Below are 15,854 nucleotides of genomic sequence, written 5' to 3'. Positions count from 1 at the left end.
ACAGATACCATGTGTTTTCACTCTTATGTGGATCCTGAGAAACTTAACAGAAGACCATAGGGGAGGGGAAGGGGAAAAAAAAAGAGAGGGAGGGAGGCAAACCATAAGAGACTCTTAAAAACTGAGAATAAACTGAGGGTTGATGGAGGGTGGGAGGGAGGGGAAGTAGGTATGCGCATTGAGGAGGGCACCTGTTGGGCTGAGCACTGGGTGTTGTATGGAAACCAATTTGACAACAAATTTCATATTAAAATAAATAAATAAAGTCAAAGAGAATCTATCCTGAACTTTATATAAGACAAACAACCTTTTTTTTTTTAAATTCAACTGTTTCTCATTATGAAGGCCTCTATACAAGTGTAGAGGGTGGGTGCCTCTTTGTTTACTTAATAGAGAAATAAAACTTTATAGGAAATAATCTATTTGTAAAGTGTATAGTCTCCTTGAAACCCAAAAAGCATGTGTCCATGGAAAATAATATACTTGGGTGAGGTAAATAAAAGGATCATTTAAAAATTATTGAGTTTCTTATTTTGGGTGGATGCCTCATGAAAAAGGTTTATATTTAGCCTGTGGCAAAGTCTCTGGTCACCTCAGAAGAAAATAAAGACATGTGGCCACATGGCTACACAACTTGCTCGACTGTATAACCTTAATACAAAAAAGGTCACACTGCTATCAAAGGCATTCTACCCGCCTTAGGTCTGAAGTATCAAATCTCAAGAGCTAAAATAAAAATTACAAAATAACTCCTAACTGCCAACTGTTACGGCAAGGCTCCCTTATTCAGAAAGTCATTTCTTAAAATAAGTTTGAAAAGAAGAGCAGATACTGAACTTGGCCATCCATAAAATGTCAAATTCTTCCAATTAGCTTCAGTATTGTATAAAGGCATTTTGTTACATTACTCCTGACGTTTATTCATTATAAATGTTAGGATGAAAAGAGGTTTTCCTCAATGATCAATTATTGAAGGAAACTATTTTCAGGCATAAAATTAATGTAAGATATCTCATGGGTTCATTGGTAGCTACAAGCAGAGACCCTCAGTTAGGTGTTTTAAGCTCTCCCTGTCAGTCCCTGATCACTACCCCCACCTATTGGGGCACCATTTTATGCGGAGCAGTTTGTTTCTAGGTCTTTGAATAAAGTCAGTTTGACAGCCATCACATTATACTTTACAGAAGGCTAATGTCTCTCTTCCCTACTTCTAACATGCACAGAAAACATGTTTTTAAAGAAAAAATCCATACCACTTACAAGCCTGTTAGAATTTATCTTTCTCTAAGAGGGAAGTGAATCCAAATACATATGAAAAAGAAATCTTACTTATACAAAGGGAAGTAAATAACCAACTTAGTATGTGGAACCGAATCTTATAGAGAATGCAGAAGTGAATAAGGCACAGCACGGCTGGATTAGCATATTTTCTTCAATAACTATACCAACATGTTTTATGATTTTTCCTTCTTAGTAACATTATATAAATGTGACTATTTATTTATTTTCAAATGTTTTTATTTACTTTTGAGAGAGAAAGCATGGACTGAGGAGGGGTGGAGAGATTGGGGGACAGAGGATCCGAAGTGGGCTCTGCAGAGAGCAATGAGTCTGACACAGGGCTCGAACTTCACGAACTGTGAGATCATGACCTGAGCCAAAGTTGGATGCTCAACCAACTGAGCCACCCAGGTGTCCCTAAATGTCATCTTTTAAATCTCAATGGCAAAGAGGCACAGAATATAAAAACTAATGAGCATACAGTTTTCAAAACCATGCAAAGATGGCACATGCTAATGTCAAGATTCTGATAATATGTACATATGCTTATAAGTAAAACTCTCAGGGTAAATTTATGACTAAATTAGGAATTAGTCTGGTTAACATCTATTTAGTATATAAGAAGCTGAAGAATGGTGCCACTATATTCTGGAGCTAAGATTACCATTGGAAGTAATGTACTAGTGAATTCAAAGCAGAAAAGATAAGATTAGCTTGCCGAAGGAAAGCAGGAAGAATCAAACAGAATATACTAAGTCTTGCCAATGTGGAAAAGACACAGCCCAGTTAATGTTATAGACATCTATAAAAACGAATGTATCAACGGATAGTATACAGGAAGTCCAAAGGACCCAGACGGTTTCAGGGTAATTCTAGCACTGTTTGAGGAAGAGTGTGCCTTCCTGGATGCCGTAGGTTACTACAGTTCAGCGACACTGGTTATCAAGATCATAACATCAACTCTTTGTTATTATTGGCTCAAAATTTTCTATTTATAATTTGACTATCCATATATAGATTTTCTGAAAAAGTGGGGGATGTGATGATCATCTTGATACAAGGAATTAGATCTATACTCTGCCACTGACTTGGGCATCAGGGATTTGAGTCAGGAACATGGCTCTGCCCTTTGCTGCTGTCACATGCAGCAGGAACACACTCCTGATCAAGAAAGTTCACGTGACGTTTCTGGCTCTGAAAGATTAAGGTCAAGATGAAGTAAATTCTGTTCTAGGAAATCCCGCCTGAGAGGTCAGCTTCTCCCTATCTCACTATTTTGATGCAGAAACCTTTCAGGATCACGAAAGGGTGAGTTTGCTTTTATATACATTACATATGATTCAGAAATTGCTATAAAGCAGAAGCTATAGAGATAAACTGAATAAGCAGTGACCCCACGACAAAACTGAGCTTATTTCAAAAAACTAAACTCTAATACATATTTATTCACTACTCTTCTAACAAAAGAGGAAAGCAGAAAAGGAAACCAGTCAATCAAATACTCAGTTACTGGTAATAAATACTGATTTCATTCTGGTATCTTAACTAATAATTTTCTAATAACCATTGCCAGGTAGCTGGGGTTCATTTATTTTTATCTCAACAACTTGTGACTAAGGATCATTAAAGATATATGGTAAAATGCTTAGTTTAAGGCCTTATTTCTGCTACACCCAATTTTAAGTCAAGAGAAATTAGATTAAAAACTCAAGTAAAACAAAGGGGAAAAAATAAGGATTTTGAGTTTCCTATCAACTTGGTTATACTTTTGTTATAATTAGAGAACTTTTCTGGAAACAGGCATAAATATTTGGTATACTTAAATATATTATTTAATTATCTCCAGAACTAACTTGTAAAAATAAAAGTGAAGAAACATTAGGCAGCTTTTCAATTTATTTTAGGTCTTAAATTGAGATAAATAATCGGATACACGACAAAGCAACTTTGGTAGTTGCTGGATGATGCAGACACCTGTGCAGTCGGGGCTGTAAAGGAATTTTTATTAGGCTGATGGAAAACCAGTATTGAATTCAGTTGCTGAATTTCAACCAATTTAAATAAATTAGCTGACCTATAAGTGACGTAACCCTAAATTTCCCAATGCAGCTGCCAGAAATCTATTTTCCAAATGAAACAACAGATGGTTTTGAACAATACTGCAATATAGCAATTTTCAGTTATTCCAAAGCGTTTTTCTCTCGCTAAAATTATAAAAATAATTGAGAAAATAATTTTCAGATTTTTTCTGAAAGATTGCTATTTTCAAAGTGAAAGCAAAGTTTAATATCCTAGTGATGTTTTTAGCATTATCTTCAGAAATTGCTCTATTTGCTAGTTTTTATTTATCTAAAACAACACATGGCAGAGTGTAACCTTGCCCTCATTTTAGAACTAATTTAATACTCTTGCAGTGCTCGCAAGCACTTCAAGATATATCTTTCCATGTGATAATGTCCAACTCACAGTATGCATTTAGTTAAAAACTTCATCATTCTGGAAGGATGAGACCAACATGCCAATTAAGCCTGATGTGAAAGATATTTATAACCTATAAACCTCTGTAAATAATTGAAGAACTGTTCGTTTCTTCAAATACCGCCATGAACAAAATAAATAAAGTCCATCCCGAATGAGGCTAACCCCAAAAGAAGCTTAACCTTTCAGGTGAAACATCCCAAGTTCCTTAAACTGTTCTTGGCAAATAAATGACTCCGCTTTCTACTCACTGATTTAACTGAGAACATCTGTAAGTCCTCAGCCTTCCTTTTCCAGCTCATTACCTCTCCAGTGCCACACAGGGGAGTCTGGGCTTTGGATCTGGGCTGCCCGGAGTTAGTACTAGCACCATCACTTACGACCGGGGAGATCCCGAGCAGGACAACCTAAAGCCTCTCAATCTTAAATTCCTCACATTCCACCTGCTAACCATACCGACCTGATGGGGCTGCTGTGGACTAAATACACTTAGTGAACACACACAAAGAACTTCCAACATGCCATGTATGAGGTAAGTGCTCAATAAATGTAGCTATTCTTACTACTATCACTATCATCGCTTCCCTCTTGTCTCGCTCAATGCCTAGGCTGCTCCAAGGTCCAGATCTCTTCCCTGCCTTGCACTCCCTCATTGCCGTACCTTTGCCCTCCATCCACGAACATGCTGGTTCTCTTCCTTGTGAGCGAGCCTTGTGCACAACACAAAGCAAACCAAAACAAAAACAGCAGCCAGCATCCTTAATAACTACTTCTCCACTCCTTGCTTTATACAAAACTTATCTTTTAAAACTAGTCTATATTCATTTCCTCCGTTTTGTCACCATTTACTCTTAACTCTCGCAGTTTTACTCCTAAAGCTGCCGTCTGAACAATCACATGATCACAGAATGCAGCAGCCTTCCTCAGTCCTACTTCTCAACCTTCTACAACCAACAGGACCTCCTTCCTTTTTGAAACTTCTGCCTTCTGCGCCACTGCCCCATCCTAAATCTTCCTCCCTGTTTAACGACCACATCTGTACCTCAGCCAGGTTCTTTTCCCACTCCTTCCACAGAAACCCAGATTCCCAAAAGTTCTGCCTTCAGTCTTGCAGGCCCTTCTCCCAACCGCTCTACCCCCATGGGACTGCCCCAAACCGCAAGGCTGGACCTCCAAATCGCCACCTTTGGTTCAGCCCCTCCCCACTCCAGTCCTGCCTTTCATGATTACTGAAGATGTCCGTTGAGTCCTTCCACCAGCACCTCACACTTACCACGTTCTAAGTCAAATCTGCCAAGTTTTCCTTCTTAATATTTCCACTTTAGTTAATTCATGGCACCATCATTTTTTTAATGGTGGAGGTCAAAACATTTCAACCATCTTTAATCTTCTCTGTCCCTAACAGCTCATAACAGACAGCACAGTGGTTGTATGCATGGGCTCTGGAACTAGACTGTGTGAGTTTGTATCCTGACTTCCCCTCTTTCTGCCAGTGTGACCTTGAGCAAGTCACTTGGCTTCTCTAACTTCAGTGTGGCCCTCATAATATAGCTGTGCAGTTTTCGTGAGAAAATGTAGGTAAGGCCACAGAGGGTTGGCATTTGGCCAGCTATGATGATGAGGACAATGAAAAAGAATCTCAGTGATCTGTTCACACCCTTCTCATTCTTTACAGACTCCTGTCACATCTCACATAGACCTCATCTGTGTTGTCTCAAGTAAATTTCAACTCAGAAGGGGAGCCTTTGCTGTAAATGTGTAAGTGCCTCAAATTTTCATTAATCTCAACCACGACCTAGAACATTTAGCATTCTACTTACATTATCAGTGTGCTTTTTCTCTCATAGCATACTAAATAACGATGTAATAAGAATTCAGGAGCTGACCTTATTTGAACCCAATTTCAAGTAACATTCCATAGGCCATGTGGTCAGACATTAAAATCACTCTCAATTCTCAATAATGCAGAGCAGATTATTGATAACAAATTATAAAATCTTTGTTGTCGTTACCCTAACCAAACAACCACCTCACAGTCAGTCACCTGTTCACATTGTCCCCAGGAGCTGAAAAGTAAATTTAGTTTTGGCCTAAGAAAGATGTGACATTATTGAAAAAAAAAATTGAGAATCATACAATGTACTACAAAGTCAGTATGTTATCTTTTGCTTTGGATCATCAGTGACTCTTTAGCCCTACAATAAAGTAGAACTGATTAAATATTTTTATGAATGTCCGTCTAAATATTTACCACATTTAATTAAATGGGACCATTGCTGGGGTGCCTGGGTGGCTCAATCAGTTAAATGCCCAACTCTTGGTTTCGGCTCAGGTCATGATCTCATGGGATCTTCATGGGTTCTAGCTCTGCATTAAGCTCTGTGCTGATGGTGTGGAGCCTGCTTAGGATTCTCTCTCTCTCTGTCCCTCTCTCTTTGCCCCTTCCCTGCTCACTCTTGGTCTCTCAAAGTAGATAATAATAATAGAATTTTTAAAAATGGGACCATTGCATTGGAAGTAGTTATCCTAAGAGAAGCATGTTTATGTATTAATTAAATGTCTGTAGTCAGTCACTTTTACAAAGAAAGAGAATTACCGCTAAGGATTGGAGCTCTCTTGTTTCTTCCTCTGCTGCTGAAGCGTGATACGACAGAACCTATAGGGTAAGAAACCAAAGAAAACAGGTTATCCAAGAGAAAACTACCAAATGTAGACTACCGTCTCAAGCTCGAGATTCTGCTAAAACTTCCTGGAGAGAGAACTAGACACCTCAGAATGTCAAATCTTGTTTGCTGCTTTTCTTCAACAGAAAGAAAAATCCCAGATTTGACTCAATTGCTTGTTTCAGAAGACCAAAAGGTATACTCTCTCTGTGTTTAGAGAAAGTCTTGTCACTTTTATTCTGACACTGTTGATGTAATGAACACATTATTGATAAGTGATGCTACTGGCTCAAAGTTGGCAGAAAATTTATTTTGTGCTTTTTCTTTTTGCACTGCTTTTTAGAAAATAATACCGACTTCAGTTATTTCTACTTGTGAGAATTATGAAAAAATCTTTTGCGTAAACTGACACTTAACATTGACATTTGGAAAGCAAGGAGTCTAGAAGAGGCTCTCAGGGGAGGGCTGTAACTACTCTAGAATTTCATAAAGAAAAATGGCATGGCTAGAACATGATGTCACACAGATCAAGACTGGCAGCGCTGCCCCGTAAATCCATCCAGTAACCTCTGGAGACGTGAGGCACTCAGTGAGGGGACAAGGGGGCCTGGGACCCTGCTTTCAATACCTAACTAGTACACTTTCTCTTACCCTAGTAGAGTTAAACAGACAGGCTTACTATTTTCTCATCACTCAACAGAAGAATCATTAATTCCCATATTCAAAAGTAATGACTTCAAAGTAATAGGATAATATTTTAGACATTTTTTTGAATCAGGGCAGTGGTCATATTTAAAACATCTACCATATTTTTTAAAAAATATTTTTTAAAGTTCATCTTTGACAGAGACAACATAGATTTACTAAAAACCCCAAAGATATTAGCAAGATTGATAGAAAGGTAAGCCATTTTCAGACTTAAATTGATACAGGAATAACATACCATTCTAAGTTTTAAAAAATAAATTTTGTCACACTGGAGATAATAATAACACCTTACTCATATGGTTGTAATGATTAATTTTGTTAATACAGGCCTATATCTGAGATATAGCGGGTTTATTTCCAGACTATTGCAATAAAGCCAATATTGTAATAAAGGGAGTCAAATGAACTTTTTGGTTTCCCAGTGTACATAAAAGTTATGCTGACACTATGCTATAGTCTATTAAATGTGCAATAGCATTGCTTCTAAAAAAATATATGATACCTTATTTCAAAAACACTTTATTGCTAAAAAAATGGAACCCATCACCTGAGTTTTCAGCAGGTCCTAATGACTGATCACAGATTAGCATAACAAATATAATAATAATGAAAAAGCTTGAACTATTGTAAGAATTACCAAAATGCGACACAGAGACATGAAGTGGGCAAATGCTGTTGGAAAAATGATGCTGACAGATTTGCTCAACATAGGGTTGCCACAAACCTTTAATTTGTAAAAATGCAGTATCTGTGACAAGCAATAAAACAAAGCACAATAAAATGAGGTATGTCTGTACACATGAGCATCAGAACACAGAGTAAACATTTGGCAAAGGTTAGCTATTATTATTGTTGTTTTGTTGGTCATTATAATGACCATGGCTTCCAGGTCAAAATAATTCACTGTCCTAAGAAAACCTGAGGGATTGGTGTCCTTAGCTTTTATCCAATGCCTTGTAAGGAAAGGAAAATCTTTTTCAAAGTTAAACTTGTGAGCATCGATAGGACTTCCCATAATGAATTGAAATAAAATAAATGTTTAGACTAAGTAAAAGCCTAATTACTCATATATTTAACTGAAGTAAAACTATAGTATTAAAATAGAAATAAATCTCAATCAGGAAAATACTCAAAGATTTTGAACAAAATTATATAATGTCTGGGATTTGCTTCAAAATAATCAATGGATTAAAGTGGAAGAGTGCAGAGAAGTGAGCAAGTGTATGAATGGAATGATATTGGCCAGGGGTCAATAATTATTAAAGATGGCTAATGAGTACATGGGCACTCACTAAGCTATTTTAGTATACTTCTGTATATGCTTGCAATTTTCCATAATAAAACGTTTTTACAAGAAGAGATAATTTCTAATTGATAGCTGGCTTAGATTCAATTCAGTGCAAAACCAAGGGAACTATAAAAAATTTGATTAAAAATATATGTATATACACACATGCACCCATGTATACATACATATGTATATATGTGTGACACTATATGTACATATATGTATGTGTATAGATGTAATCTGAGGTATATGTGTGCATATATATATACACACATACATATATTTGTGTGTGTGTGTGTGTGTATATATATATATATATATATATATATATATGCACCTATACCTACATGTGTGTATTTCAAAAAAAAATTTCCACTGGCTTATAATCCAAGGTCTCTTATATAATACCATGGCAAAGCTATTCATGTTATATATTCATCATTACTAATACTATCTTGGTTATTAGTAAATTTTTACTTATATATCTTTCTAGCTATTTAGGTTAGGAACTTATTAGAGGATTGGAGGAAATGTTACAGTTTCTAAACATGGATTCCCACTGATCTCAATTACATAGGAGTAGGCAAATATTCAAACATACTTCACTCCACTGTATGAATAAGTAGAGATGTTTGCCCTTTTGAAGTCTATTTCCCTAAACTGGGTCTCTGATGTAAGAAATTTCTGGGTTATGCAAAGTGAACATTTTCAGGCAGTTAGTGAAATACACCTGGAAAGGGCTGGCCCCACTTGGGTAGGGTAATCCTCCTCGGGAGGGAGCCTGCCGAAGGTCAGTGTCCGAGGCCAGTGGGTCACAAGCTGCCTGCACATTCAGAATCGCCTGGGGGAAGCTCTGGAATAATGTAGATTCCCAGGCTCTACCCAAGACTTATGAATCAGGGTATTCAGAAGTGGGATCCATACATCTGTAATCTGAAAGAGTTTCCCTTTTCCTCACTTCTGGTTCTCTGAGTGCTTAGGGTTTCTATTTTTGTCTTTCAAAATGTATGAGTACAGCTGTTCACCAGGGGACAGGGATGCTCAGGCACTGGAGCAGGGACAGACAGGCTGCACGGGCAGCAGACATCTGTGTGAATGCATTCTTAAGGTCAGAAGAGTGAAGGCACGAACAGCCTGAGTTTTGGTTTGGTCATGAGACCTTTGATTAGTCTCTAAAATATTCTGGGTCTCCGTTTCCTTAGCTGTTTCCGTGAGGAACTAAGGATTCAGTCTGATTCTTGTGAGGAGACGCTGCTATCACACACAGACCCCACGAGTTGTTTTGGCGGGAAAGGCAGAAGCTGAGTGTGGCTGCAGAGACCGAGAGTCCCACAGTTGTCAGCCCACCTCCAGTGTGACCATTTGCTTGGCCATGGCTCTCTCCACTGCTTCATACATCTGTGTGTTCTGGATCCCCAAGCCACAAAAGATGACAAAAGCCTCCAGAAACTGTTCGTCATTTCGGTTGAAAGGCTTAACCTTGCCAGTATTCTCCTCCATCTTATTTACAAGTTGGCAAACCCCTATAACAATCCAAGAAATTGAGTAAACATTATTATTAATTATTATACGTTTTATTGACTTGAACACCCAGCCCCCGCAAAAAAAGATTATCTTATGCTTTTATGAGTGCTTGGAATCTATCTCCAAAGAAGCAAACGGATCCTCACAAATATAAAAGCTAGAAAAGTAAACCAAGTCAATTTACATGAGAACTTGTTTCACACAGTATGTTGCCTGCGTTCAAAAAAATCCTAGAGTACTATTTTCTTCCAGACGCAGTCACGAATTTTAGATCGGCTGAGTCCCCAAAGACAATTTGTCCTTTGGAAACTAATTGGATTTTTGTGCATTTGCCAAGAGAACAATTTTAATGCACATCAGAATTTTGGGTCACACAGATTGCCTTTCCTTACTGAGAAACCAGAAGTTAAAAACTACAGTAACATACAAAACAGAATGTAGAAAACAGGTTAATTCACACAAACCATCTCAAATTTCAAATAAGCCCCTCTGTATCCAGGAGAATCATACTTGCAGACAACTTTTGATACTACAAATAAATGCAAATAAAAATGACCATTTAGAAATAAAGGCGGAACTAATCTTTGAAGAAAATCATAATCTCCCAAGTCCTGGCTTCTCTTAGAAAGTCAAACATATAGGGGCACCTGGATGGCTCAGTCAGCTGAGGCTTCGACTTTTGCTCAGGTTATGATCTCAAGGTTCGTGTGTTTGAGCCTCATATCGGGCTCTGGGCCTGGAGCCTGCTATGGATTCTGTGTCTTCCTCTCTCTGCCCTTCCCCCACTCATGCTCTGTCTCTCTGTCCCTCAAAAATAAATAAATGTTTAAAAAATTAAAAAAGAAAAATAAAGTCAAACATGTAGTCAATATAAATGGAAAATTACATCAACATTGTAAGTCTTTACTGAACTACTTCTATGGGATTCTGAGCCAGCGGCCTCTCTTTGAGGAGTTCAGTGACCTCCCACCTCTGGGTAAAACAAAGTGTTAAGTCCTTATTTCTTCCATCTCTAAATATTTAATACCAGAGTTCCAGTGTGTGCCCACCATGGGATACGTACTATGCTAAATGCTTCAGTACACACACAATCTCTGGGCCTTAAAATTTACACTGTAAAGTAGATATGACCATCCCCATTTTACAGATGAAAAAACTGAGTCTCAGAAAAGTTAAGTCATTTGCTCAAGGCCACTTAGCTTCTATGCTCACGTCTAAAATTCAAAGCCCGGCTCTGCCTAGTCCCAAAGGGCACTTTTTACCACACTCCTCTGCTCTGTGCTCTTTGACCTCCTTGAGATCACTACTGGTGGTTCCCTAACTGTATCTTCTTGCTCACAACGTTGCCTGTGCTTTTCCACTGCTCCCCACTGCTTTCCTTCCGATTAGCCAGCTGACACTCACGTCTCCTTCACAGTAGCTCCTGGAGGCCTCCCACCTCCCAGGTGAGGCAGGCACTACTCTTTCCTATGCCCTTAATCCATTGCTTGGTGTATCACAGCCGATTTCATTTCTGTCCCTCTTTCTAGGCTGTACATAGCCTGGCCTTAGAGATTTTATTTTCTCAGATCCACTTCCTCAGTTAGCAAAATGCCTGGCATATAGCAGGAACTCGAAAAATGTTTACTGAGTTAATGAAAGAATGCAGGACTGCAGCTCTCACCCAAACTACTTTCCCATGAAGACTAGAGTGTGTTATCAGTTACTTTTCCCAGAGCACAAAAGGATTTCATAGAGTCCACAATGATCCATGGTTGCACATTAAGTCCTGTTATCGCCATTGATGTGCAATTTATTCTTAGCCCTGCAAATTCACTGTACTCTCATTTTTGCTCGTTCTGGTTTGTTTGTGGGAGTTTTTCTACTTTAGACAGTAAAGACATCCTTATCTGTCTGTATTAGCACTGCAGGGAATACTTCTCTAACACTTATTCCACTATCAAGGAATACTTTAAGTGAAACATAATGAATTTGGACACTGCAAGAAAGATAGCATTATCTTAAAAGAACATGTTCCGTATATGGTACAATGCAAGGGTTTGGTCCTCCAACCTTTGTGAATCCCCAAATTATAAACGTGGAACTGTTTATCTAGGTTCTGGCTGTCTCCCAAATCACATTTTCTTGAGAGTCACATGTCTCCTGCTCTATCCTCACATCACAACGTAACTGCCTTTCAATTTCTACTAAAGTTGTCTCCTGCTTGACTGGCCACTTTCCATAAGCAAGATTTCTCTTTTTACCAGTTTATAAGAATTACTGTATGCATGGAAAGGAAAAGACAACAGGAAGGGGTTGAGATGTGGCTATCAGGCAAGCTGCTGGGCTTATGACCTAGCTAAGTAACTCTCCGGGACGTCAGTTCAAATCTATGCCTTAGTCAGAAGTCAATGAATGTGCATTAAGAAGTATTAATTAATTCATCTGGAATTCAAAGGTATAGAAATGAACGTCACGTGTACAAACATCAAAAGCTGGCTGTACCAACCACAGCTCAGAGCGGAACAGCTAAAGTGTGTTTGCTTTACAAGCCACCACTATAGATAACAATGTGTAGACAGGGCTAAGCTCAGTGCAAGGAAAGGGTAAAGACAAATTATCCGTTTAGGCATATAATCTAATTCCCCTTTGAAAGCACAATGGACAGTTATATTTTTATAGCATCCTTGATCATCCTGCTGATTCCTTTATACACTTCAGAGAATTTAATTCTATCAAACAAAAATACCCCAGTTAAAAAAAAAAAACTATGAGGAAGAAAGTTTATAACAAACAGGGTCCTTCTTGAGGAGAAAATATAAAGCTTGGACACATTTACAGCTAGGGTTTTCAAAAGTTCATTAATGACTGGAAGACTGGATGAGGAGTACAATAATAAAATTTAAAACTGGTCATCTGAGATGCCACATCTACCAGTAATCAGTATGAAATCAGAATCACTTATATATAAAAACAAAGTACTTAATGCAGAGCCAAAAAGAAAAGAAAACCATTCAGCAAAAATCAATTAATATATACAATCATAACATAAAATATTCAAAAACATTAGGAGAAAACCAAGAAGGAGAACAGTTAGTAAAGTATCAGTTTACTTAATAATATTAGAGTTCAGAAAGTACTTGTACTGACATTGTCAGTAGGGACTAGATGGTTTCTAAAATCACACAATCATATTTCCTTTTCTGTAACTCTAGGAATCAGATGTTGTCACTAACCACAGTTTACTTCCTGGTTTTTTGGCACAGCAGGATGTCAGCTCTTATATCCTGCTTATAGTCTCATGTACTCTCTACCACATAGTGTGGACTCCGAAATTAGCATCCTGTCTTGCTTAATATGTAAGACCTGCCCTTATTACCAATCTTGCAAATATATATTTTTTTGTACTTGTCATGTGTCAATTATCTTAATCAAAAGAGATTTTCTGCTGAATAGTGTCTTGCTTTTAAAAGAAATTTCCCCATTTTAAGATTATATATAAACCTATATTTTCCTGTAGTATTTTTGTAGATTCACTGTATCACATTTAATTTTTTAATTCAATTTAATTTTTTCCCAAATTGCTACTAGATTTTTACAATAGTTGAATAGTTACCCCTTCTCTAATGATTTGAACTGCCACCTTAAACACTAAAGTCATACTTATTTCAACTACTAGGTACTTTTTTCACATTTTAATAATTTAAAAAATATGTATTCATTTATTTTTGAGAGAGAGAGAGAGAGAGAGCACGTGCAAACAGAGGAGGGCCAGAGAGAGGGAGAGAGAGAATCCCAAGCAGGCTCAGCCTGACTTGGGGCTCAATCTCAGGAACCTAGAGTTTGTGACCTGAGCTGAATTCAAGAGTCAGATGCTTAACTGACTGAACCATCCAGGTGCCCCATATTTTAATATTTTTGAAATCAGTTTGCACCCTAATCAATTGCTTGTCATAGTTTAACTGAAATTATTTTTTTTTCTTTATTGGAACTATAGAAAATGAAGTCTTTCAACCAATGGTACCTTAGAAACAATGAAATATACTCTACTATATACAATAACACTAATATATATGTAACAGATTGGGCGTGCATTTAGACTTTCTATTGCATTCCATTGATCTTGCCATCTTTTCTGGCACACATATGATACTTCTAATTATGTTACTTTTACAGCATTATTATTTTTTAATATTTATTTTTGAGAGAGAGCAAGACAGAGCATGAGTTGGGGAGGGGAGAGGGAGACACAGAACCCGAAGCAGGCTCCAGGCTCTGAGCTGTCAGCACAGAGCCCGATGTGGGGCTCAAACTCATGAACTGTGAGATCATGACCTGAGCTGAAGTCGGAGGCTCAACCGACTGAGCCACCCAAGCACCCCTTGCAACATTAATTTCTGATAGACCAAATCTTTTTTTTTATTCTTTGATTCTTTTTATATGATATTCTTTCAGATGAGTTTTATAAATGTTGGTCAGGAATTCCCCTTCCCTTTGAAAAAAAAACAAAACCCTATGAGGATATGTATTAAAATTGATATAAATCTAATCTGGGGAAAGTTGACATCTTACAAAATAGATTCTTATCATCAGGAAATGTTATGTTAGTTCACTTACTAAAGATTTTTAAGTTATTCAGTAGACTATTACAGTTTTCCTCATAAAGACGCTACATATTTCTGGCTAAATTTATTCTTTGCTACTATTATTTATGGGCTTTTTCCATTATTATTTTTGAACAGATTTGTCTTGGGATATATTAAAGTTATTTCTCTTTAATAATCTGAAAACCAGGTGGGGCGCCTGGGTGGCTCACAGTTAAGCGTCCGACTTGGACTCAGGTCATGATCTCACAGTTTGTGACTTCAAGCCCCACACTGGGCTCTGTGCCGACATTTCAGAGCCTGGATCTTGCTTCCAATTCTGTGTCTCCCTCTCTCTCTGCCCCTCTCCCACTCACGCTCTGTCTCTTTCTCTCAAAAATAGAAAAAAGTTAAAAAAAATTTTTTTAAATAATTTTAAAACCAGGAAGTTTTAGAACTCTCTGTAGAGAAATACTTTCAGCTGATTCTCTTAGGTTTTCCACTTCACAATCATATCATCTGGAAGTTGTTTTATTTTGCCTTTTCTTTTTCTGTATCTCACATTGTTTCATCTCCTCCTCTCTGCTTTGGCTAGAATTTCCTCTGGGCAATAGTTGTTATTTTTTATTCATTGTTACTTGTGTTTTTCTCTTATTATCCTCATTATATGTGCTGCAGGTTTGCTTATTATTATTGTTTCCCCATTATCTCTTTTTTTCATTATCCCTTCCCATTTCATGAATTTATCAATTACTTTTCTCTGCTTTCTATTTATTTCTTTATTGGGGGGCAGCATAGAAGTAAGAAAGAGAGGGTGCTGTTTTTCTAATTTCTTCAACTGAATTCTTAGTTCAAATGACTTTATTATTTCTTAATAATAACAAAACAGTTAAAGCTGTATCTCTCCTCTGAGCATAGCTTTGACCATATGCCTTGAGTTTTTATGTTATGTTGATACAACCATCAATTTTCTAAAATGAGGTACTCTCATTTTGGCTTTTGATTTCTCCATCATCACAAAGGAGAATACTTTTCAGTTTCCAAGTGAGAATTTTCCTTCCCACTTGTCCTTTTATTATGCATTTCCAATTCCAATGCATTGTGATTCATGAGAGTGGTCATCCATTCTGGTTGGAGTATCATTAATATTTGTAAGTTTCTGATTGATATTTGACAGGAATTTGTATTTTTAGGTTATGAAATACAAAAGTAAATCTATATCTGCCTATTAAATCCACTTCGTTTTTTTATATTAATGCTAATGTTTCCTTATTTTTTCCTGGAGTTTAACTTTCTATGAGATGTGGTGTTCTAAAGACTTCCATTTTGTCCATTTCTCCCTCTATTTAA

At 37.3% G+C, this 15,854-nt stretch overlaps 1 protein-coding gene across 6 annotated transcripts in view; it reads right to left on the bottom strand.

Annotated features, from left to right (window-relative positions):
- PDE5A (phosphodiesterase 5A) overlaps positions 1-15,854 on the bottom strand; it is a 142,647-nt gene that overhangs the window by 50,667 nt on the left and 76,126 nt on the right. For all 6 annotated transcript variants that reach the window (XM_043569467.1, XM_043569437.1, XM_043569486.1 and 3 more), the window contains exons 10-11: positions 9,766-9,941; positions 6,356-6,415 (exon numbers count right to left, since the gene is read on the bottom strand). In XM_043569467.1, coding sequence (XP_043425402.1) covers positions 6,356-6,415; positions 9,766-9,941 — 236 coding nt within the window. The remainder of the gene's footprint in view (positions 1-6,355; positions 6,416-9,765; positions 9,942-15,854) is intronic.

Source organism: Prionailurus bengalensis, chromosome B1, assembly GCF_016509475.1.
Source record: "Prionailurus bengalensis isolate Pbe53 chromosome B1, Fcat_Pben_1.1_paternal_pri, whole genome shotgun sequence".
Lineage (NCBI taxonomy): Eukaryota > Metazoa > Chordata > Mammalia > Carnivora > Felidae > Prionailurus > Prionailurus bengalensis.
The sequence above is the reverse complement of the archived record's forward strand: the minus strand, read 5'-3'. Positions and strand labels throughout refer to the sequence as shown.